The sequence below is a fragment of the Pomacea canaliculata genome, linkage group LG1 (assembly GCF_003073045.1).
Source record: "Pomacea canaliculata isolate SZHN2017 linkage group LG1, ASM307304v1, whole genome shotgun sequence".
Lineage (NCBI taxonomy): Eukaryota > Metazoa > Mollusca > Gastropoda > Architaenioglossa > Ampullariidae > Pomacea > Pomacea canaliculata.
Genome location: NC_037590.1, coordinates 8,550,772 through 8,573,506, shown reverse-complemented (window position 1 = coordinate 8,573,506; position 22,735 = coordinate 8,550,772). Strand labels below are relative to the sequence as shown.

The 22,735-nt window shown below is 46.5% G+C and overlaps 1 protein-coding gene across 2 annotated transcripts in view; it reads right to left on the bottom strand.

Moving 5' to 3' along the window:
• LOC112553521 (tolloid-like protein 1) overlaps positions 1–11,292 on the bottom strand; it is a 37,755-nt gene extending 26,463 nt beyond the window's left edge. Inside the window, exons 1-2 of one of the 2 annotated variants that reach the window (XM_025220796.1) lie at positions 10,058–11,292; positions 9,582–9,817 (exon numbers count right to left, since the gene is read on the bottom strand). In XM_025220796.1, coding sequence (XP_025076581.1) covers positions 9,582–9,729 — 148 coding nt within the window. In that variant the 5' untranslated portion in view covers positions 9,730–9,817; positions 10,058–11,292. Of the gene's footprint in view, positions 1–9,581 lie in introns of both variants that reach the window. The other variant, XM_025220787.1, reaches the window with a different exon arrangement.
• Positions 11,293–22,735: the final 11,443 nt, after the last annotated feature.

The window sequence follows — 22,735 nt, the reverse complement described above, 5'->3', positions numbered from 1 at the left end:
AATATCAGTGATTTGCGAAATACCAGAAAGTAAGAAACTCCTTTTTCCCTACAACACCTTCCTAAACATTACACCAGAAATTCTGAAGAGCTCTGAAGTTGAAGTAAGGGCTGTACTCACACAGACCATCCCTGAGGAAGAGCATAATTATAATTAAAAATTACATAAACACTTGAGAATGCTCTCCCCCTTCCTGTGTGTAACATTCCCACCACTTCCTCTCTGTCTTTTACTTCCACTTTTTTATGTTCTTTCTCTCCGAATGATTAAAAGCCATACAGTACATGAGTACCATCATTAATTAGCGATGTTAATAAAGTGGTAAACACTGCGCCTTGTGCACCCAGTGACCGGGGCTCTCCTACAGGGGCCGTATTTATCAATCGAGAGGAGTAAGTGATTTCCCCAGGGGAAAATGGGGAACTCGGGGAAAACATATTTTTTGTAGCTTCAATGCGATGCTCGGACTCTGAGGATATCACTTTGTTTCTGTACCCCCAGGGCATCTTTGCCATCGCTTATCTCTATACAGGGATAGAAACATCTGCAGGATGTGAACATTTCTTTTAAACTTCGGAAACAAGATTGTCTCGAGTTCTGCAGGTTGCCTCAGGGCAACGACTTACTCTCGTATCATAGCTACGGTCTCAGACAAGGTTATTAAATACCTTCCCGTCTTTTTCTCTCTATCCAGCAGTTGGCTTTGGTAAATTACCTACACTTCCCACAGTCGTCAGCCTTTTATCTACCAACAGATCAGCAGACGACTTTAATCCACCAATAAACTTGTAAACTCCTCATCTGCTTATATTTTCTTTGTCTACTATTTTCTGTTGTTTAGTTGTTAGTTCTTCGCTTGGTTTTGTGTTACTGGGGGAGACGGTTGGTTTTGAACACATGCTGCTTTAGTTCGACATCATTTGAGCTCGAGATGGAGGAGCTCGAAGAGGAGTGTAGACTAACGCTTGGCATTCCTAGAGGGCAGCACATGTACTGCTTGTCTAATAAAAGGTGTAGACAAGGTGTAAATCTTTATTCTAACGCTTGGACAAAGGTCAGTGCAAGATACTGTTACCCTAAGTCGCTAGAGGAAGTCACAAAATCTAGATTCTCAAGTGTTGGAAGTCGGAAGCATTGACAGTCCAAAAGTGTCACGACCCCAGTGTCATGACCCTAGTGTCATGACCCCAGTGTCGAAGTCTCTGGCGTTACCAAGGTGCTTTCTCCCAGCATCACTGGACCGCGTTTCCGCCTGGCTGTGGAAGCTGCAGCAGCCATAAACCACATCTCAGGCGCGGTAAGTGCGCAAAAAAACCTTCCGGCGCACAAACAAATGAGCCACGAGATAGTGCAATGGACCTCGTGACATCTCCTGGAGACTGTGACGTCATTAGAGGTGCGTCACTGTCCTTCTTTCTTTTATTCTTGGCACTGACGGTGAGATTGAGTCACGTGCTTGAAGTCAGTGTCAGCTCTCATTATCTGCCCTCGGTGCACTTGACTCGCTATGATTATGAGTGGGAGTGGATCGGGACCCCCCTCTCCTCCACTCCACTTCCTCCGATACTGTCAGAGGAACAGACGGATGGCTGGAAGATGCTAGGGGGAGGATTGCTAGGAATTAACGAATATGGAGCTGTGGGGGGGGGGGAGGAGGAACGGGAGGGTCAGGGCAGTGACTTCAGTCAACGCAGACGAGAAGTGAGGCTGTAGAGGAATAAACAGCACAGTAGGAGCAGTGATGGAGCGAGGGTGAGTATAATAATTACAGGTCTATAAGAATGGTGAGTAAGATGTGTAATGAGGGGAAGGGGGAGGGAAAATGCTTTACCTCTTTCCTCTCTCTCGAAAGTCGGGGCTAGAAACTGCCATTCATTTTCATTTCATCCTGAAACTAGCCGCAACACCAGTCGTAAAGATCTGATGGCGAGCCTGAGAGTTGAACGCGCGCTAGCAGTCTCTCTGAGTCTTCAGAATCCTCATTTACACACGTGACAAGCGAATGCTTACCACTGCGCTACCAGGCGCCTCTTCCCCTCCCCACCCCACACACCCACCACCACCACTGTGACGTAGTTTTCTACACAGGACGATTGTAAGCGAGTTTTGACGTCAGACTGTGTCTCGTGCAAGAGTTCTGACGTCACTACCTGCTTGGAGTCAACAGTGGGCGTGCACCGGATGAGGAGGACGTCATGACACTTCCGGTGCTCGCTGGCCGGCCATGCGGTCCGTGTAGCTGTGGAAGAAGAATGTTCAGCACACTCACACACACGCACACTCACACACACATACACGCATACAGAGCGTCAGGGTATTGCGTAGCAACGCTGGAGGTTAGCGACGCACGCAGACGCACGGTAAGCAGGCTTTTAAAAAAAATGGCGAAGGGGGGGAAAAAACATGGCGACCAGTACAAGCGGCCAGACGCATGTTGCTGCTGCACCCAAACACCAGGTGGCGCCCCCCATGACGTAGACTGCGTCAGGAGAAGTTAATTGTTGGTGATGGTGTGGCGCTACCGCAGCCATTCCACCTTCTGACTGCAAAATGTCAGGCTGCCAGACGTCTGCACGCAGCGGAAAAAAAAACAACAACAAAAAGGAAACGCCACCTAGCGTACAATTAGTCACGTGGAGATTTCCATGTAATCCAGGACGAGAGAGAAAGAGAGGCAGCAGTTGTGACACGAGTCACACACCACACAAACACCAAATATTCTCCCTGACACACCCTGCACCCTGATGGAGATGAGGGTTGTAGGGGTAGTGGGGAGCGGGAGAAAGCGAGAAAAATGAGACAAGAAATGAGCAGATAGAAAGAGAAAGTATTTTTTTTTCTCTCTCTCTCTGGTTTTGCAGGGGCGACCATCATTATTCGTCCATCCTTGCACGTGTCACTCCCACACTCCCTGCTGACACTTTCCTCCCGTCTCAGCTATTGTTGACACCTTTGTTGCTTTCTTCACGCCAGATAATTTGTTTTTGTTGATTTCTAAGGCAGCGCAGTGACGTCGTGTAACATTTACAATCTATCAGTGTGTCAGGCACGGTCGAGTGAACAACAAACCGCCCTGCCTAGCCTTGTAAACAACCGTTGTTTTTGTTCTTGTCACAGAAGACTTTCAGTTGCGCCCTGACATCAGGCTCTGTAGCCAAAGTTGCGCCCTTGACCCTTGACCCTTGGCCGTCTGAAAGACTTGCTGGAAAGCGGTCGAGAGAGGAAGTGCGCCAAAGAATGGGCTTGACGAACGGAAGGAGGGAGTTACAAGCGCTGGAACAAATAAAACACATGAAATCTGCCCTGGAAGCTTCCCGCCCCCAGCAAAACACGATGATGCTGACGCCATTTAAAAACAGCTTCGCGGTCTGCCTGACATTGAGCTTGGGGATTATTTGTTGTATTGTTGTTTTTCAAAGGCAGGAACACAATCTGGTGAGGAGCTAATCGCCTTATTAACCATCGCGATAATGAAATGACTCTAACCTCTGGTGTGTACCTCCCAAGTCGGACTCTCACCATGAAGCTATGGCAACCAAATTACCAAACCCATCGCATAAAGTGTGATGTCAGCCAGCAGGTAATCAACCTGGCTGACCTGACCGACACACACAACTTTGATCGATTCATTGAACGGAAAATTTAGCCCTCAACATTTTTGAACAGTCTTAGGTCAAAAAGAATTCATAAATAAAAGAACACCTTTGACGGTATTGTGTTTGTTTTCCGACAGTCTTCTATTCTCGTGGAAGTTTCCGCGAGACCCGAGATTGAACCCGCTGCAAGAACATAAACAAACAAGAAAAAGCCAGTTTTGCTGAACAACTCGAAAACTAAAAGCATTCGACATAAATAATCTAAGCCTGGAGAATGAGAGAGAGAAGGTCTACTAAAGTTTCTCAACTTTTTTGTTACCATGTAGTCGGAAAAACACTGCTTGTAAAGCATTTGTCTGTTCTGAAGACCAAGCTATGGAGTCTGTTCTTAATGTCACCACAAGTGAGCGGTTTATCATCCTTCGTACTGCAGCCTCGGGTACTTGGGTTTAAAGGGAGATAACGCTGGTGTAAACATCATACCCTGGCATGATAATCACATTTCCTGCTTGCGTCAGTCACTTGGCCATCTGTTAGCACCTCTTTGCTGTCGTCTCTCATTTTTTTTCTCTCTGATTTGATTTTCGCTCTCTTCCCTGTTTATTATTTTTTAAAACACACATAAACACACACGTTTGCATAAAAACGAAAAGTTCAGGAAGCAGGCTTCCCAAGGACATTGCGATGTTTTGCTCTGGCACTCGTCAGGGGAGTTCAAATTTGTAAACTCTGGCCCGACTGCAAACCTTTTTTTTTGAAAAATGTCGACTGAGTCTACATCATTGCAGTCTACTTTCTCCTCGTCATTCATAGCAAATGATAACTCAGATTCATTCCTTTTCATTTGACTTGTAACGGTCGTTGTGGGCGGTGGAAGTTCTTCATCTGGGCACCGTGGCATCAACAGCTTTCAAAGGGGACTTAAAGAACAGTCTTCGAGAAACTATCGTGCCGGGTCACGTGACCAAACCAGACCAGCTTATCTCACTTTGTTACAGCAAGTTAGAGTTCCTTGTGTCCTTCGAGTGTCCTCCTATCTTTGTATCCCAGAGCGGCCTCCTCCTCAGCCACGTGTTCCCGAATACCTGGATTATCTTCTCCGTATCGGCAATCATTCCACGTTTCTCGTTCGTAGAGAGGAACTGAGTACAACGAGGGACTTGTACAGATGTACTTTGTACTAAGCCTACTCAGCCGATCCATTGGCAATGTTATTGTTGCGATCCTGATGCGGGTAACTGTCGTAGAGTTGCTGTGATCGTAAACGGTGGCTACCAAGCACTCACAACTGCTAACCTTTTCGAGTCGTACTCCGTTCATGTAAATATCTGCTTTGATGTCACCAAAGGTCTTGCCTTTGCTAGTCAGTGTTGATCTCCATTCCATATGCATCTGAACTGTCAGTCTGTTGGTAAGGTCTTGTCTGAAGTCAGATCGATGTCGTCTGCAAAGGGTAGGTTGCAAACATACCACCGATGGAAACGGAAATGCGATGGTTGTAGAGGTTTCTCGCAGGCTGTGTTAAAAAAAAACTGTCGTGTGAAAGGAAGCTCACATCTTTTTATCCAGCAGTACTGCGCTTGTTGAGCTCTTATACACCGTTTCGATGACTTGGACTTGTTCGATGTAGAATTTTGAGTCACAATCTAAACAGTCAAAAGCCTTTTTAAAGTCTATTACGTTGGGACATGTCCAGCTTGTGCTGAAAATACTTCTTTGTGGGGATGCTACAGTCAAACATCGACTCAACTGTGCTCCTACCTGAAGGCAGCACAACTCTTCTGCCAGTAGATACATTATTTCAACGAAGGAATTCTTGCCAGTCATCAGCAGAGAGTCGAATCTCAGGTAATTCACGACATAAATAAATAAAAAGGCCTCATAAAATGAGTTTAAAAACCCTCGTTTAATCTGCACTCTTCAAATATCGCAACGTTTATGTATGGTTTTTAGGACTAACTTCGTAGTTAGAACCAAGAGGTCTTTGTGGCAAAGTTTAGCGGTACATCCTATCAACCAGTGTAGAGCTCAGCTTAATTTCATGCTCGACACGTGTGGAATTTCGCGTCAGCCAAACCAGCAGACCGGAGGGCCAGGGCAGGCCGTTGAAGCCGTTTTCTCGAGATCCATAACATCATCTCGCACCACATCATCTCGCACCACATCGTTCTACCAGCCAAACATGGCCGCCGGAGAAAAACGCACGTGGGGGGGGGGGGGGGAAACACGCAGGTCAGGGTCGTCGACTAAACTGAGCGCTGGTTGCCGGCGTCGCAGGATGTTGCTCCGACGAAACAGGTGATGAACGCCGATGCCCAAGCAGGTAGAGCTGCGCCGGAAATCGAAAGAGGAAGGAAATTGCTGCTAGGTGGCAGCACTGCGAGACTGAAATGTCAGCCTGACCCTTGGCTCTTACGTTCGCTCATCCCCTTTCCTTCCCCTCATTCCTAATATACATTCATCACAGGGACCGGGTAATATACTCAGGGTATGTTTTTTCTCTTGGAGCCGCAGTGTAGAAGAAATGCTCGCGCTGAAACGTTTTATCTAACGATCCTGTCAACACTAACTTCCCCGCCACCCATCTCTTCTTTCGGGTTTCAACCCCATTCCTCTCGCGCTGCTTCCTCTGATTACAAAACATCACACTTGTACTTTTAATTGTTTGTCTGTGTGTGTATAAGAAACTGGAAGAGGGATGAGTGCGTCAGCTTGTTTGTGTTGGACCAGCGCGATTCGACTTTTATACATCTGATATAGTACACTACCACTGCGAACCCCATCATCATCATCATCTGATTGCAAACCAACAGCAAAGTGTTTTGATACGCGACACCGAGGGGCACGAGCTCGCGAGACAGAGATGTGGGGTAGACAACTCGTGGCTATGGCTGTTCTCAGCGGAAACGGATGAAGACGTAGAGCATCTGCCATCAGGACGACAGGAAATGCAAGCTGCCCGCCGAGAAGGGGAAAAGGGAGGAGCATTAATGTCTCAGATGAACTAGTGTCGAGCGAAAAATGTGCGGCGAGGGCGGCGCGGCAGGCGAATGCGACAGCGGTAAAAGTAAAAAAAAAAAAATGAAAGGAGATAGAGAATTAGACACAATGAAAATCAAGACAGAGAAAATAAATCAGAAAAAATAAACAAGGTAAAAGAAAATAAACAAGATAAAACAAAGTTGCAATTAGTCTCGAAATGAACCCGAAATAAAGTGCAAAGAAATAAAGGGAAGGAAGAAAAGCCACCAAAGGCATCAGCAACAGCAGCGTCAGCAACAGAAACTGCAACAACAGCCGAAAGCTTTCTGAGAGTTCACGAGGGCGAGTATCGAACTCGCATCGACTGGTTCTTGTAGCCCGCGAGCCTCGTCTCCCTCCGCTCTTTCTCCTCGGCCGTCTCTAAAACAATAGCGCCCTCCTGCGGCCAGACGCGAGGTTAGGCGGAAACTGTTTTAGGAGCATGCGCGGGGGTAAATCAACACGGTTCAGGGCAGGTCAGTGGTTCGGAGGTTCGTCTCCACCGTCGATACCTGCAGCACCTATGACGTGGCATGTGCTTGCCACGTGGCGGTAACTCAGTCTGTGAGTGCGTGTGGACAGACGCCTGGAGAACACGCCTGGGTCAATGGCAAACTCTTGTTTCTGGGTGGGACTAGGTCGGGCCTCGGGTACAGGGGTAACCAGTGGCATAATGGGTTTAAATCTGGCCTGCATGGATCGAAGCTTATAGCTCGCAGCTCTTTGTCGTGTCTGGCGAGACCACGTTAAGTGAGCAGCGCTCACAAGGCTGTTGATTAAAGTGCGACAACAACGGGATTACGCCGAATGGCATTATGGGAAGAAGGGGGGATAAGTCGTTAGACACAACAACAGCTGACAGACAAGACTGACGCCTGCAACAAGTTAGAACACTGACGATAATACAGTTATTTCAACTACTCATTGTTGCGCTTGCCTTTTCGATAAGCATGCAGGTTAGACAACGGTGACGTAGTTCAACGATCCCGCGGTCATTGGTTTTATTAGCAAAACTATAGCCTACTATAATATGGATGGTGGCTTTGACACTGTGAAGTTCTACAGTAGCTTTCTCTATCCTTACCTCTTCACTTTCCTTTTCTGAATTAAGTTTATACATGTGGTATGCGTATACTTCCTGACCCCTGACCCTGTCCCCTTCCCGCCCGGCACACTTTCTTTTAGCGCAGAGGGGTTTCCCCCAGTTCTGCTTCACATTCATACATCATCGGTGCTGCGTCCTCTTTCTCGCATCTGCTTTCCATCCGGACTACGACGGAATACACAAGCGGGGAAACGAACACAGGGTTATCGGTCGTCCGATTGTAGGTTAATCGTCCGCCAGGTCGAGCCAAAAGCCCCAGAGCGAGGTTTGTATATTGTTTCTATGCTCAAGACTACACGAAGGCAGCAGCGGGTGTTAGTTGAACGGTCTAACCACCCAGTCCTCCCTCCACAAACCTGGCTTCACATCGCCTGGTGGTGCTTGCCAACTGTGTGGTTGCCAGGGCTGAGCGAAACCGCGAGGTGAGGGTTGGAAGAGGCTTCTCCCCGACTATCGCAGGGACTTGTACCCACAGGCCATCCAGCATCCCACCCCTCTAACACACGACAGCTGTACCCTGCTGTTATTTCTTGTCAGCTTTGTCATCTCCGTGTGCACAGGGAGTTGTCAGCAGCTGTCATGCGCTTTTGTGCACCGAACCTCGTGGGACCGTTGTCATGAAGCGAGAGTAAGTCGTTTCCCCGGGGCAAAGTGGGGAACTGGGGATTTGTCTTGTTTCTGTGTCCAGACCTCTCGGGTACTACTTCATGTTTCGCTATCCCATGGCACAATTTATAACTCTGGTTCCAGGGTAAAGCAATATGTGGGGTGTGGACACCGTTTCAGAATTTTGGAAACTCTTGTCTTTGAAATCCCAATGTTGCATCATGGGAAAGACTTACCTTAGTCTAATAACATCCATTCTTGTTATACGAGAGTTATTCGGATGTTGCATCTCACACACACACACACACACAGAGAAAATGTTCGTGGTGTGATGTAAAGGTGACAGAGAAGCATAGAGGGATGACAAAGGAGCACACAGCTCGAGGTAAGAACTTGGGTGGACCATCAGAAATACATTCAGTGTCTGGCACCACGGAGCACGTGCTTCCTGAACCTTCAGTCGCCACAGCAGCTGGTGGCCAGCACGTGTTGTCAAGCTTTTCTCCAGCCTGTTGTCGCTGCTTTTTCCTCTCCTCCTTCGCTACAAACATCCACCCCTTTCCACTTCCACCCTTCCCCAGTGGCACCCTGCTTGCGAACCTTTCAACGCTTCACTTGAGCTTATGAAAGCCGGTCTGGCTTCTATCTGGCGCCTGTCACCTCGTTGTTATCTCTCCCCTGGCATCACTACCACCACCACCACCACCACCACCACCACCACCACATTTCTTCATACGTTGTTTCCTGTCCTACATTCTCTGGGGCTTCCCCACCCACCCGCCCTCTCCCTAATGTCGTTTACTCTGACTCCGGTGTATCAATCCCCTCTCCCTCCCAATCTTTACTCTGCTACCCCCGTGTCTATCCATTCATCTATCCATTCGTCTCCCCCACTCAGCACACAAAGACCCCGGCCATTATCTAGACCTCCTGTGGCGACAGGCGCGTCTCTCAATGGATGGAGTTCTTTGAAAGAAACTTTCCCTCCCTCCCTCTCTCCCACTGATCCCCACAAACATCCCCGAGAGAAGAAAAGCGAGACAAGCTGTAGCGCAGGTACCCACTCGACCCCTCCATCTGTACAGTACACACTTACAGGCCTTCACACTTACAATAACCTGTCATCTACTGAGAGAGGAGAGTGTGAGAGTAGTAAAGGAAATGACATACATTCTCTGTATATGCATGCTAGCGTGAATGTTAAACGCACGTGCGAACGCACAAACATACAGAATAAAGATAGGTTAACATACTGGCTTTGCAGGGGTCCAAGTAGCGGTCGTTGGATGTCCGGTAGGGTACCAGCTGCGCATGAGCGAATAGCTCCCTCCATCCCGGGTGCGTGATCCCTCCAAGTCCAAGCACGACGAGTACCCGGAAGAAATCCCACAGCCATGTCATGGTGACCCGTCGGTGAAGTGAGGTGTGGGTTACCTGGCGTACGACGATGTGCACAAGTCCGGTGAGACACACCTGAGAGTGGCTCAACCTGCCGAGCCACCAACAACACAAAAGCTTTGAATGAAAACTTTTCCCGGGCCTAGCGGAGGGTTGGGCAGGGTTGTGGGGAGGGTTTGTATTGTGCGGGTGGATGACGTCTGGTGACGTACTTAAGTATTCTCTGCTCTTTTATTTCTTTTGTCCTATCAGAGCAACAAAGAGTGGAAAGTCAGAAGTTCACAAGACACACCTTTCGACGAGAAGTTACACTTCTTGGCCTTCGTCTCACCTGACTAACAAGTTGTAAAATCACTCGGCTTCTTGATACACTATCACCGACGATGTATTGCAAGATTTCCTTTTCTTTTCAGTCGCTCCAGGGATGAGAATCAAAGCTTAATCTTCAGGCTGGGACTAAGTGATGATGGTGGTATAGTAAACCCTCGTTAAGTTATTCAAGTGTCGATACTATTGACAAGTCTGGCGACAGTTCCTCAGCATCACCTTCACTGTGCAGGCCTGACTGCAGAATAAACACAAAGTTGGGAGACAGGACTTTATATCGTAGTGTAGAGTGAGTGGTCCACTGTAGCCTCCTTGCGTCACATCTCTTAATTTCGCGAACACACACCTACAGACGGACACACACACCGAATCCTGTTGCTGACCTGGCTGCTCGGGTTTTCTCTGAAGGCTGACTCAGAATAAGTTTTTTTCCACTTCTCTTTTCTAACTCTCCTTTGTCTCTATGCTCTTTCGTCAGCCCTTCCTTTCTTTTCCTCTTTTCGTCAGAACAATGGACGATCCGCTGTGCAGGGTTACACACTCCACACGGAAGCGCCGGCCAAAGTGTGGTTACGGCACTAGTCAAAGAGCGAAGCCACGTTCACGACGCGAGTAGGGATCGCGGTAGTCTGTGTGCGATAACACGCACGCACGCACCTACCCCCCTCGCGCGTGCGCACCCTTTCTCCGTCAGTGGCGCACACAGTGACGTCACTCCTGGGTTGGCAGAGACGCACCAACGACCACCGCGCGCCTGCACCCACCGCGAGCAGAGAGGGATTTCTGCGACAGGTAGCGAGTGTTGAACGGGTGTGGGTCTCCCACCCGCCCGCAGCTGCGCATCAGGGTGTGAAGGATGCTGGAGACTCTCCTCAGACCCGAGCTAAGACCTCCTCACCTGTCCTGACCGTTTTGGAACACACTCATAGGGACATGCTCGTGAAAGGGGTCGCTGACTGTACACGGGGTAGATCCGACAAAATCCGTAGTCGACCTGGGGAACGAACGAACCCTCGAGCGTGATTTTACGTGGAAGAAACGTACTACGTGCGAGGATGGTGACGGAGATGCCTTACGCTATGACAAATGTTCCTGGTCCGTTTATTTATTTTTTTTCTCAAAGAAATGCTGACTTTGTTTATTCCTTCTTTCCTCTCTCTTTCTGTCTTCTGTGCATGAAAAGAGAAACGCCCTGTGGCTGTGCACCACGTAGTGAGCCTGTTGTCAGCTCGCTGACTCACGTTGCTGTAGCGAGTCGCGTCAAGTCGCTATCGCGAGCTCGCTCCTCACTTGTCATTCACCTGTCCACCAATCACAAGTCGCCAGGGGCGGGGCCAGGCGCAAAACGTAAGAAATGTGTGGACAACGTACCCGGTGTCTCGTGCTGCCTCTCTCCACAAAGGGAGGAGGTTTCCCCTTGTTTCTCCCCTCATCCCAGCCTCTTGCCATGGTCGGGTACTCGGGTGAGCGAGGAAAGACTAGTTGCACTCGTTTCTGTGATTTGACCGTTTACACGACGTTGTGCAGGTGAGGCCAGGTGTCTGTGCCAATCAATGTCTTGCCAGCCTGAAATTTCTGTCAAACAGCAGAACACACGTCTGTGACAAGTCCACCCGTCATAGCTTTCAGACGGTCTTGGCAACATGATGATCGCCATTTACGGAACTTACACGGGGTGTGGGGGTCATGTCGATGTGCCGACCCTCCTTAAACGAGATACCGATAAGTGGGTGGGGAGATGAGAAGCATAGAAAGTGGATTAGATTAATTAATTACAAGTAAAAAAAAAAGTCATTAAGTATAGCTCATAACACTGCGTCCTGGTTGTTAGAGTGAGCGGTGCTCATGCACACACTTTCACACTCTCAGACACGCACGCAATCATAATTTTTGAAGAAGTTCTAGAAATCACGTGACATCATGACTTCCACCCCTACTCCCCTAGTAAAAAAAAATCCAAACCCGCCATGTGTACACAAATACCCTTGATTAAAAGAGTTTAGAAAATTAAATTAATATTAAAAGGTTGCAGCTCTTCCAACTGGCTGAGGCTTTCAAAACACAGATACCCGGGTACAATCGTGACGTCAGTTACAGACTTCTTTCTGTGGATGAGGATGTTTGGTATCGCGCGGGAACTTTACCTCATCATTCAGCTAACATTCAGTACAGCGGGTGAGAAAATATTGTAAAATGAGCGGCTTCACTTCATTAGAGAAAGTAGTTACTGAAATGTGAGCAGATAACTCTGTTACGGTCGCGACTTAGGAGATTCGTTAGAACAGGATTCTGGGATGCTCGTCTGCATTTTGGAAAAACGAAAACCTGATGTGGGGAGGCTTCACTAATCTCTTGCATTAGCTCCACCCTCTGGTGACGTCACACATTAGCCTCGAGGTCAGTGAACCCTCCATTCCACAAAAAAAAAAAAGAAAGAAAAAAAGAAAAAGAAAGAGGGGAACAGGCACGTGAGATGGACGGAGGTTCACACAACATCAAGTATGAAAGATTATGTATATAAACTCCAACGATGTTATCCTGTCTTGCTCGAGTGGAGCATCATGCCATCAAAATCCTGTCTTACTCAACTAGAAAAGTTCTTGTAATCTGGAGGGAAATACCTCTCACGGATGAGGGTGCAATGGATGGAGAAAGAAGTACAATAGGTTCAACTGTTTTATCCTAAAAATAAATCATGAAATAATACATTTCCTAAGCATTCACATTAAGCACGACCCGGATAAAAGAGAAAGGTAAGGCTTCGACATCGACATCGTGACATCGACAAACGAATGTTGATGTCAGACTTTTCTGATTAACACTGAAGCTCTCGATGTAAGTAGAACCTTGATGAGTCTTGTCTCTAGTCAGCCATATCTTTCTCACCAGCCATCGTCCTCGGAATCCGGACTGGGTGGAAGTGGTTCAAAGGAACAAGGAGCCACTGTGTGCCTGTACTAAGAACGAAGAATCAGGACTAAGACTTTTAATTGAGTCATAATGAGTGTTAATTGCAATGTTGTACAATCTCCTTTTGTAGACATTCATTTGTCCTTTCCCTTCCCTCCTCGTCCTATCCATGAATGCAATAATGTTATTAAGGGTAGAGTCGAGGTAAGTTTCTACAGACTGATTTTGTAGTTCTGTTGATAGGTTTGTAAACAAGCAGACGACCTGGAGGACTGGACGTGAGACCATGAAAAGAATCAGAGATTATGTTCGCACCTGGGGGCGTTTGTGCGATCGTTTGTTGGTGTGTAATCATCTCTGTCAACCATATTTTTATGTAGGTTATCACTGAACGGTTGCACCTCTAAACTTTGCTGGGTCAGGTTGTCGCTCACCTGTTCGTAAAGGTTGCTTTCGCCTTCAGAATAATTCTTGTCTTTTATTCTCGTAACTGATCCATGTAGACATTTTTGATCCTCCGTTATTCCAGCACCAAACATGCGCATAATACGATTTCTGTGATGTTAATGGGACGCCAACGTTCGCACTCAAACTGATTTTCTGTTCAGCACTGCACAGATCGTGCGAAAAGTGCTTTCATTTTATTCTCAGTGTTTTATTTATGTTGACTGTCGATTGCCCCGCGGTCATAACAAGCGATTATTTCCAGCACCGACTCATGCCATAAACAGATTTCTGTGTGTTAATGGAACACCGATCTTCACACTCCATCTGCCACAAAAGGGTTTGAAATCTACTTTCACTCCTTCCCAGTAGTTTTTCATCTGCTTGCCGTCAATTCATCCCGGCGATTACTTCCAAGGATATAGCTTTCCGACCCTTTCTTTGATTCTTTGATTCACTGGGAGCAGCTTGTCGGTTGGAGGACAGAAAGCAGACGACAGTTACGCCAGACCCCTACTCCAACTTCTTTTCAAAACAGTTTTCTTTGTCGGCTTGACCCCATGACTGCATTCTCTGGAATTGGTGACGGTTAGTACAGACAAAACTGTAGTCTTCTCTGGCCAGGATCATATTCATGAAGCGAGGGTAAGTCGTTGCCCTGTGGGAACTTGTGGAACTCAAGATTCTTGTTTCCGAAGTTATAAACCAGCATCCAGACAAGCAGTAGTTATATAGGGGTGACAAAGGTGTCCTGGGGTAAATAAACACAAACTGGTGATCGCAGGACCTGGACACCGCTTTGTAACCTAGGAAACAAGATTCTTTCCTCCAGTTCCAGAATTTACCCGGGGAAGACTTATCTCGCTTCATGACTACAGCCCCATGAATGCGGAGTTAAAATCTGACTTACAAGTACTCTACTGATACTCAAGCTCGGTTATTTTTAAATACAATCTTAAACGTATTTATTTTTCAAATTCACGTGTTGAAACTGCTTAAACTGCGAGAAGCCTGTAATTCCATTCCCAGGAAGCTTACAGCGTGCACGGGATGACTGAAGGCAGCCTCGTCTTGATTCCCTTCCCGGTCTCGTCCATTAAGCCAAGCAGAGGAGGGAATAAAGATGGCAGGGAGTTATACTTGTGTGATGAACAGGACCATGATGAACACGGCGATAATGGAATGCGACACTGTCAGTAATGCGCTTCTACGGACGGACTCCCCGCTTCTTCTCATTTTTAGAGACATTTCTCGGGGTCAGGCCATTGCACCCGAGGAGAAGACACTTCATTTTTGATCACAGCAGGAGACATCATCGCTAATGAAAGACTGATGGTGACAGGGGGAGATTAGTTGCATAAGGGGGGTTGGCACGTCTATTTCTATACATTCAAGTACCCAGAAGAGATGTGGGGTGGGGAGGACAATGTGTCTAACATTCAAGAGCAAACCACGGCGACTGCCGCTTTAATGAGTAAGGTGGACAGTTGTTGTCGTGTCAATGATGGCGATGGTGTTACTGTGCGGATCAAAAGAAGGGTTAACTGGTTAGTTTGTGGTCACCAGCTCACTTGAGGAGGTGAAGGTAATGATGAAAGTTATAATGATGAGTCATGTAGTCATTGGCTTGACCGGCCTTCACCTGTGTCGACGACCCTCCAAGCTACCTTGAAGTACAGTCTTCGACAGGGTCACGTGGCCAAACTAGACCAGGTTATATTGCTTGACCGTTCCTGGTATCCTACGACAGCAGTTCATTGTACAATTCATTGAAGGACTGCTGACTGTAAGTCACGTGACATGTCCCAGGGTGACGCATGTGCAATAGCTCAGCTACTCATCGCCGAAAGAATTCTATCTCTAAATTTACACAGTTTTACCGTAAATGGTTTGTTTTCTAAATGTCGGTGTGAGAACTTCATTTTAAAGTTCAATTTATTTTTGGCAGAATTACTACTGCGCAGGCGAAAACAGTAAACGAGCGTACCTGTCGTCTCGCGCAACGCGACTTTCAAACATCGCTGAGACAAGAAGAGGGTGGACAGCTCGATCGCCACCCCCGCACACCAGCGAGTTTCACATTAAAACAAGTGATGTCATCAGACTCTCGTACAATGGTTGACCGTGGGGTGGAGTGACCCTGAACTCACCTGGCTTCTGAAACAGGAACTTCTACCTGAGCGATGTACGTGCCATGAAATTAATGAGGTTTACCTCCCATTGTAGGTGAACAAGGACCACCTTGTCCTTGATTCGGTGTTGTAATGGCTGTGTGGACCCTGCCACTCCAGCCGCGGCGCTCCGATCGCTAGGACAAGGGAGGCCACCACATAAGCTGACTTTGTCAAAATTTACTTCTCTGTTTTACAATTCTTGGTGAGCGCGACCCTCATCAGGACTAACAATCGTTGAAAACCCACTTTTCACCCCCAGTCTCTTTCATTTGAGCTTGTGACCGTGGCAAATCATTGACCTCCCTCACTCCAAAAAAGGCTTGAAATCACAGAAACACACGAACACCCCCAAATCCACCCCATATCACTCCTTTCTCAAATGCAGACACTGTTTATTTCTATTTCTTTCTCTCACACTCATACACTCATGAACAGAGACTGAGTTGACAGGGTGGTCATAGAATCGTGTTTGTCATGCTGCATGAAGTCAACAACCACTCGGCCACGGGTCAGTTATTTATAGATCCCACCCACGGGGCTACTTCCGCCAAAAGGCGGTCTCACTGAAGCCGAAAGGGTTGTGACTGTACACCGGAAGCCGACAAATAGAGATGATCGATCTCTCACCCATAGGTGACCTCAACTGGAAAAGTGCACTTGTTTTGTTTTAGTCACTCAAGGGAGAACACTCGACAAGTGCTGGCGGCGTCAGGGGCTGATAACTTCTGGTCACATGACTTCACGAGGGCGCTGTCTTCACGCCCTTGGACGGTTGAACAGATGAGTAACAATGAAACTATGGAAGTCACTCGAGAAACTTCTCTGACCTGAGAATGTTAGTAGTAGGAGTGGGATAACAAGTGAAACAGCGATGTTTCATGGTTTTTGCCTTCTTGCACATCCTCATCACCCACTTGGACACCGACTCAAAAAACAAACAAACAAACAGCCCAACCAAACCAACCAACCAACCAACCAAACAAACAAACAAACAAACAAACAAACAAATAAACAAACAAACAAACAAACAAACAAACAAAGATCCTTCGTTTGTTTCTGGAATCGGGACACGATACAAAATGAAAGGGAAACAAAGATGAATATGATGGCCTCAAGCAGTTCACTTTTTCATCATTGAAGCTAGATGTCGTCATATCGGCGAAGGACAGATTATTGAGAGCCGGGGATGTGAAACCATTCTGAAATATTGTCGAAGGTTTGTCCAAGGTTGCAGAAGTCATGTGTGAAGTTCACAGAAGGTAATCATGTGTGAAGGCCACAGGAAACCAGTGTTCGATGCCATCATTCAGAACTTTATAACTTTGACCAACAGGCTGAACTAAGTCCAAACATGTTTGTCAATACATTTGTCAATACATTTGTCAATACATTTGTCAATACATTTGTCAATTCACTTGTGAGCCACTTCAGAGGTTTGGCGCTGCGGCACTTTGTGCGGTTGAGAAATGCCATTAGGGTGGAGGTGTCTGTACACACCACCCTTGCACCGAAAATATTTTCTTAAGTGTAAAGAGAGAATCACGGGGTTGGCTATGAAAACAGCGCCTGTCGAAATTTGTTTGCTTTTGCAATCTGGATACCCTAGTTACCCCCAACACTGGACTCTTTGTCACGGCGCATGCACACACCATTGCGCGGGTGTTGTGTGTCAATGCTGGAGTCGGCGGCCAAGGGGCCTGTAAGTGCACCCGGCGCCGATGGGATGGAGGCGGGATGGACCGTGGATGGGAGGCCTGCAGCTCCAAGAAAGAGATGTCTATGTGATCTGTCGGCACTAACTCAAGTTTAGTGATCTCTGCGGCTCACATAAAACGAGGCAAAGCTAACTTTTCCATTCCACTTCACTTTTTGAAGTTTAAAGTTCGCGGAGGTACAGACACACTCGATGAGACATGACTTGTGAAAATATTGGCTCATCACAGTTCACACAATTCGGAATATTGTCCACTGGGATTATTTATTAATTTATAGTTTAGTCAATACATCAAAGTTTTAAAAAAGTTGTTTTATGTTGTTATTTACCTAAGACATCAACATGCGCCTCAGGGTTAAAAAGCTCGAACACTATAAACACATTAAGTTGTGTTGCTAAATCAGTTTTCTCACAACAAAAACAGTTCAAGATTCAATAAAAAAAAAGGCGATTCTAGAGAAGAAAAAAAAGATTGTAAAGACTATAAAGATTAAAGAAACTAACAAAATAAATTAAGGATGAAAGAAGAAAGAAAAAGAAAAGAATTAAAAAAATTAAAAGAAAAAAAGGAAAGAAAAAAAGGAAAGAAAAAAAGGAAAAAAAACAACCAGAAAAAATAAAAGAGAAAAAAGAAAAAAGAAACAAAAACATGCATAAAGAAGCAAAAAACAAAAAACCAAAAGACAAAAACAAAATAAAAAAAAGAATAAAAAGAGAGAAACGCAGACAGAAAAAGTAAAAAAAAAATAAATAAAATAAAATAAAATAAAAGGAAGAGCAATATAGAAGTAAACCTGTTTTCGATCAACAGCAACATTTCCACAAGCACACACACACTGTCAGGGTACTAAATCTGTTGGCATGTAGACAGGTTAAAAACCTTCACTCAAGGATATCTCCTTCCATCGAAGAAAAACACCTACATGTGGTTTTTTCTTCTACTCGACTGCGCACCTGATGAATGCATCATATCTGTGTTTATATCATGCTTTGTCTTGTCATTCTCGCATTCAACACAAGGTAGTCGGTGCTGCTGAGCCCACGAGTACCGGGACCTCCACCAAAAAACCCGCTGGTGCCGAGAAAACAGATGCCAGAGTTGGGTTCTGTGGAGGGGAAGGCAAGCAAAGGCCAGGTGAGCAATATATTTACACTGTGGTCGCTGTGGGAGGTATCTTCCTTCATCCAAGCGCATCAAGGCCTGGCAGCCCCGGATCAGGGAGCAGACAAAAGGATACCGACCTGCCGGAGGTTTGTTGATTCCTCCAGCGAGGGTGATACTCCAGTTTGCTTCCACGGCATTTCGTTGTAATCTGCCCTTTCTTTTGTATTTTCCCTCCGTCTGTTTTTGTTTCTTTCTTTCCTTTTTTTTTACTGTTTGCTTTTGTTCAATTGTTCTTCGTCGTGTTTGGTTCAGGTTTTTTTTTTTTCCCACTTTATTCCTAATGTTCGGTCTTTCTTTTTGTCTCTCCCTTTTTTGGCCGTTCTTGTTCGATATTTACCTTGTATTTTATTTTCTTACTTTCTTCTATCAGTCTTCCATCTGAACTGGTTCTATGCAGGTGGTCTCGTCAACCACTTGTGTACTTGTTCAGTGAAGGGTCTGTCTGGTTATGGTCACGAGTCAGTTGCTGGCCCGCCGGCCCCAGGTTGAGGTGGGAGGTGAGGCGCCAGTTGTCACGCCTGACGAAGCACGGAGTGTTTGTCCGTCCAGACCTACCCGGGGTGACTCTGACAGTATCCAGCCACCACCAGCCATGTGCTTTGATTGTATTTGTAATCAAGGGTGGGGCTTAGAGGAGATTTCAACGAGAAACCAATGGTGAGACAAGAAGCAGGTTTTGTTGGCTGTTTAGACAAGTGGCAAATACAGTACCTTGGTCCGAAGCAAGGTCCTTGAACCCCTGGTTGGTCCGAGCCTAGTTTGAAGCAAACCACTGAAATCCTGGGTTCAGATGTCATCTCAGGCCAAACTTATTTGTGACACCGGTTCATACGACTATCCGTCCTCCAGTTTTCTCCATCTGCTAAATTTTCCTCTTTTATTTACTCCCCTTTTTTAACTGAAAGCACTATTCCACCAAGTAAACCAAAAGATCATGATCAGGAAAAATGAAAGGGTCAAAGAAGTGATTTTTTTAAATTTAAAGCTTCTACTACATCAAACCAAGTCCATTGATATTCAGGAAATATTTGCTGATTGTTTAAGAGTCCATAAGGGTTTGGATGGCGTGGGATGAATGATTATTTTATTTATTCACTGATTTTGTTTTTGGTTTGTTTGTTTTGTCCTTCTTTTCCATTTGTGATTCTTTCTTTCTTCATCCATTTTTTTTCATCTTATGTCTCTCTTCTCTCTCTCTCCCAAGTTACAATGTCTACGAGAGGTTCCCAACGAGCGTTGTAGCAACGGCAGTCATGGCCTCACCCTCTGTCGAGTCCTCGGAGACCCTTGGTTCTGTGAGCAAGGCAGTGAGAGGAGTCGACCTGCAGTTGTTGCGAGTGTAGAAGCTCGTGGTGCCACCAGTCTGTGCTGCTGATGAGGGTCACCAACTTCCCCCCGACACCGGCGCCAGAGACCAAGCATCGCACCCTCCGTAAATGCCAAACCACGATGATGTCGGCGGACATTTTGGGGGTCATTCCTCCCACCGCCAGTACTTACAGCAAGTTCATGCTACGATTAGCTTTGGTTTTTTTTTTTGCGATTTACTAATAGAGGGAGGTGCCTGCATGCATGGGTGCTTTGGTTGTCGCACGAACAGAGAAGTGTGTAGTGTTGTTCATGGTTTGTAGGTGAGTATGTAAGTACATTGATTGTGTTCCGCGATTTTTACATCGACTCAACGGTCCCACAAACCGAGCAACAAAAATTCCTGTTGTCTGTGTCTTTCCTGTCAATATACTTAATTAGTACTACAATTTTAAAGAGGGAAACAAGTCATGGTTTCCAAATCCGTGGCGAACGATGCAGAATAACAGACAGTTCAGTGGAGAAATAACAGGCGGGTAAACATGTATATACTTACTCACATAGACTAAAACATGCGTGCCAGAATCCAGGCAAGCGCGCGCGCACACGCACACGCATGCACGCACGCACACGTACTAGAACGCACCCACGCAAGAACGCACACACACACACACGCATGCACGCACATACATAGATTAAGCTAGCCACACACACACATAACCAAAGCGAAGGAAGTAAATTGCTATTAGGATCCTCGGACACCTACACTTTTTATGACCCACTTGGCCATGTGTGAGCCGAGAAACTGCTGATGGCCATCAGACACGACAGAGTTAATCAGTCATTGGTTATTGTGTGCATAGCTGTGTGTGTGTGTGTGTGTGCGTGCGCGCGCCCCACGTCTCGTGATGAGCCAGTACACACCACAGAACTCGTGCAGCGAACACGAGAAATAATTCATAACCTCACAACGCAGAATGACTACTACTACTACCACAACGGCTGCTACCGCCACTCCACCACCACCACAACCCCTGGGATTGCTGGAGCACCTTCACCGCCCCTTCCACGTCTGTGGTACCTCGGGAGGTCAATGACCAGTCCCAGTATCAGCTGCAGGCGCCATGGAAGATGCCAAAAGTTAATCACTGGACTGGGTAACTTCATCAGCACGTATGGCAGCCACCGGAAGCTCTCTTGTTTCCGCTCCACCTCTCATCCCAGTAACCTTTGATTACATTAATGTTCGCCGCCTATGAAGTCTGAGATGATTCGGCATTCCACGCCTGCTAGTGAAATTGTAGTTTCTAGTGGTGGTCTTTGACCCAAACCTAATTATAGCAAATTCTAATCTGGACTAACCCATTCAAAAAGTATTTCTGTTTATTTATGCTTTTCCTGCTAAGACACAAACCATGCAGACCTTTGTTTCATTTTGTTCGTAGACGAAAGTCTGTGGTGAAGGTAGTAACATTACATGAAAATCGTAGATTATCTTGGAACCAGCTTGGTACACATCTCTCTGTGTTCCTTTCCCACTCCTCGAGTACCGACTCCGCATATGGTCAGCTTGGCAACGTACGAGGGTTTGAACCAGCTTCATAATGGAAAAATAAAATTTCTTTGAAAGTCCATTGAAATAATTTGTTTAATGGAGGACGGAAACAGAGATGGAGAACAACCCGCAAAGGGCTGAGGAACCACGGCGATGGACCAAAAGCAAGGTCCTGTGGCGAAGACCTTGGAGAGCGTAAGTAAAGCAAGTTGCCGGTCCATGGTTGACATTTCAACAATTTAAATGTGTCAACAGGTTTCCTGATTAGACTTCGCTGTAATTAGGTGTGACTGCTAGTGTGTCCTTCATCGTGAATCAGCATCTTTGCTCCTGTGTCCATCATCTGTGTATGTCAGTCAAGCGAAGTCTACATCACTTCCTGTAGTGGACGGGATCCGCCCATCATCGTGACATAGTCGCCCTCGATCCACGACGAGTTCATCTGCATAGCTCAGTGTCCCGTATCCGGGCTTGTTACGTCACCATGGAAGCTGGGGTCAGAGTATCGTGAGAAAGTGGTCTCTGCGACCACAACCGCCAGACACCACATACGTCCACGTGACGTATCAGGAAACTCCCGCAGGACGTAGTGGTTGTAGCTGCAACACAATACCTCCTTGTCCTACTCCTGTACCGCAAATCGCGATTCCTGTTTGTTTGTGATTAAATCTTTCTCAACACAAAGGGTAAAGGAGATGAAACAGAGAAAGGGAGAAATGCATCTTTTATTTCTCCTTATCGTCTCACACGTTTCGCTAGCTCCTGTAACACTAAAATATTGCATGTTTGTGTTGTCCTGACACAAGATCCGTGTTATGTTTACATTCTTCTCTACACAATGGCGCATGCACAAGGAAGCATGCTTGTAAGTCTTGTCTATATAGAATTTGAAAAGGAGAGAAAAAGAAGATAGTAAGAAAATATTTCTCAGTGTCTCTGTCTCCATATGGTTCGGCAGACATACTTTCTTCGCAAGATCCATGTTTCCCGAAAAGGGCCCTCTTCATCCCGAGTCTCACCAGAAGGTGTTTCACCTGCCACAAGGAGGCAACATCATCCCTCGCCCATCTACCCGTTAGACGTTTGCAGTGTAAACAAAGCAACAAAATGCGACAAAGCCTCCTCATCCGCTGCCTCCTTTCACACGTGCACTTCCTAGCGAGAGCTAACACGGTGTCGGTGATTCGCACGTGCTGTCCGACTGTTTGCTGCATCCGGGTCACACAAAGCCCGCGCATGCTCGTGGAGCGGGTAGCGAGGATAAAGCTGACGCCGCTGGTCAGCTGGGCATGCGCGAGAAACGACGAGAACTAATCACAGAGGATGGAGTATCTCTGAAGGTTCTGGTGTCTGTAGCGGAAATCAAATTAAGAGATGAAAATAAAATGAAATACAAATGACCAGAGAGCAGA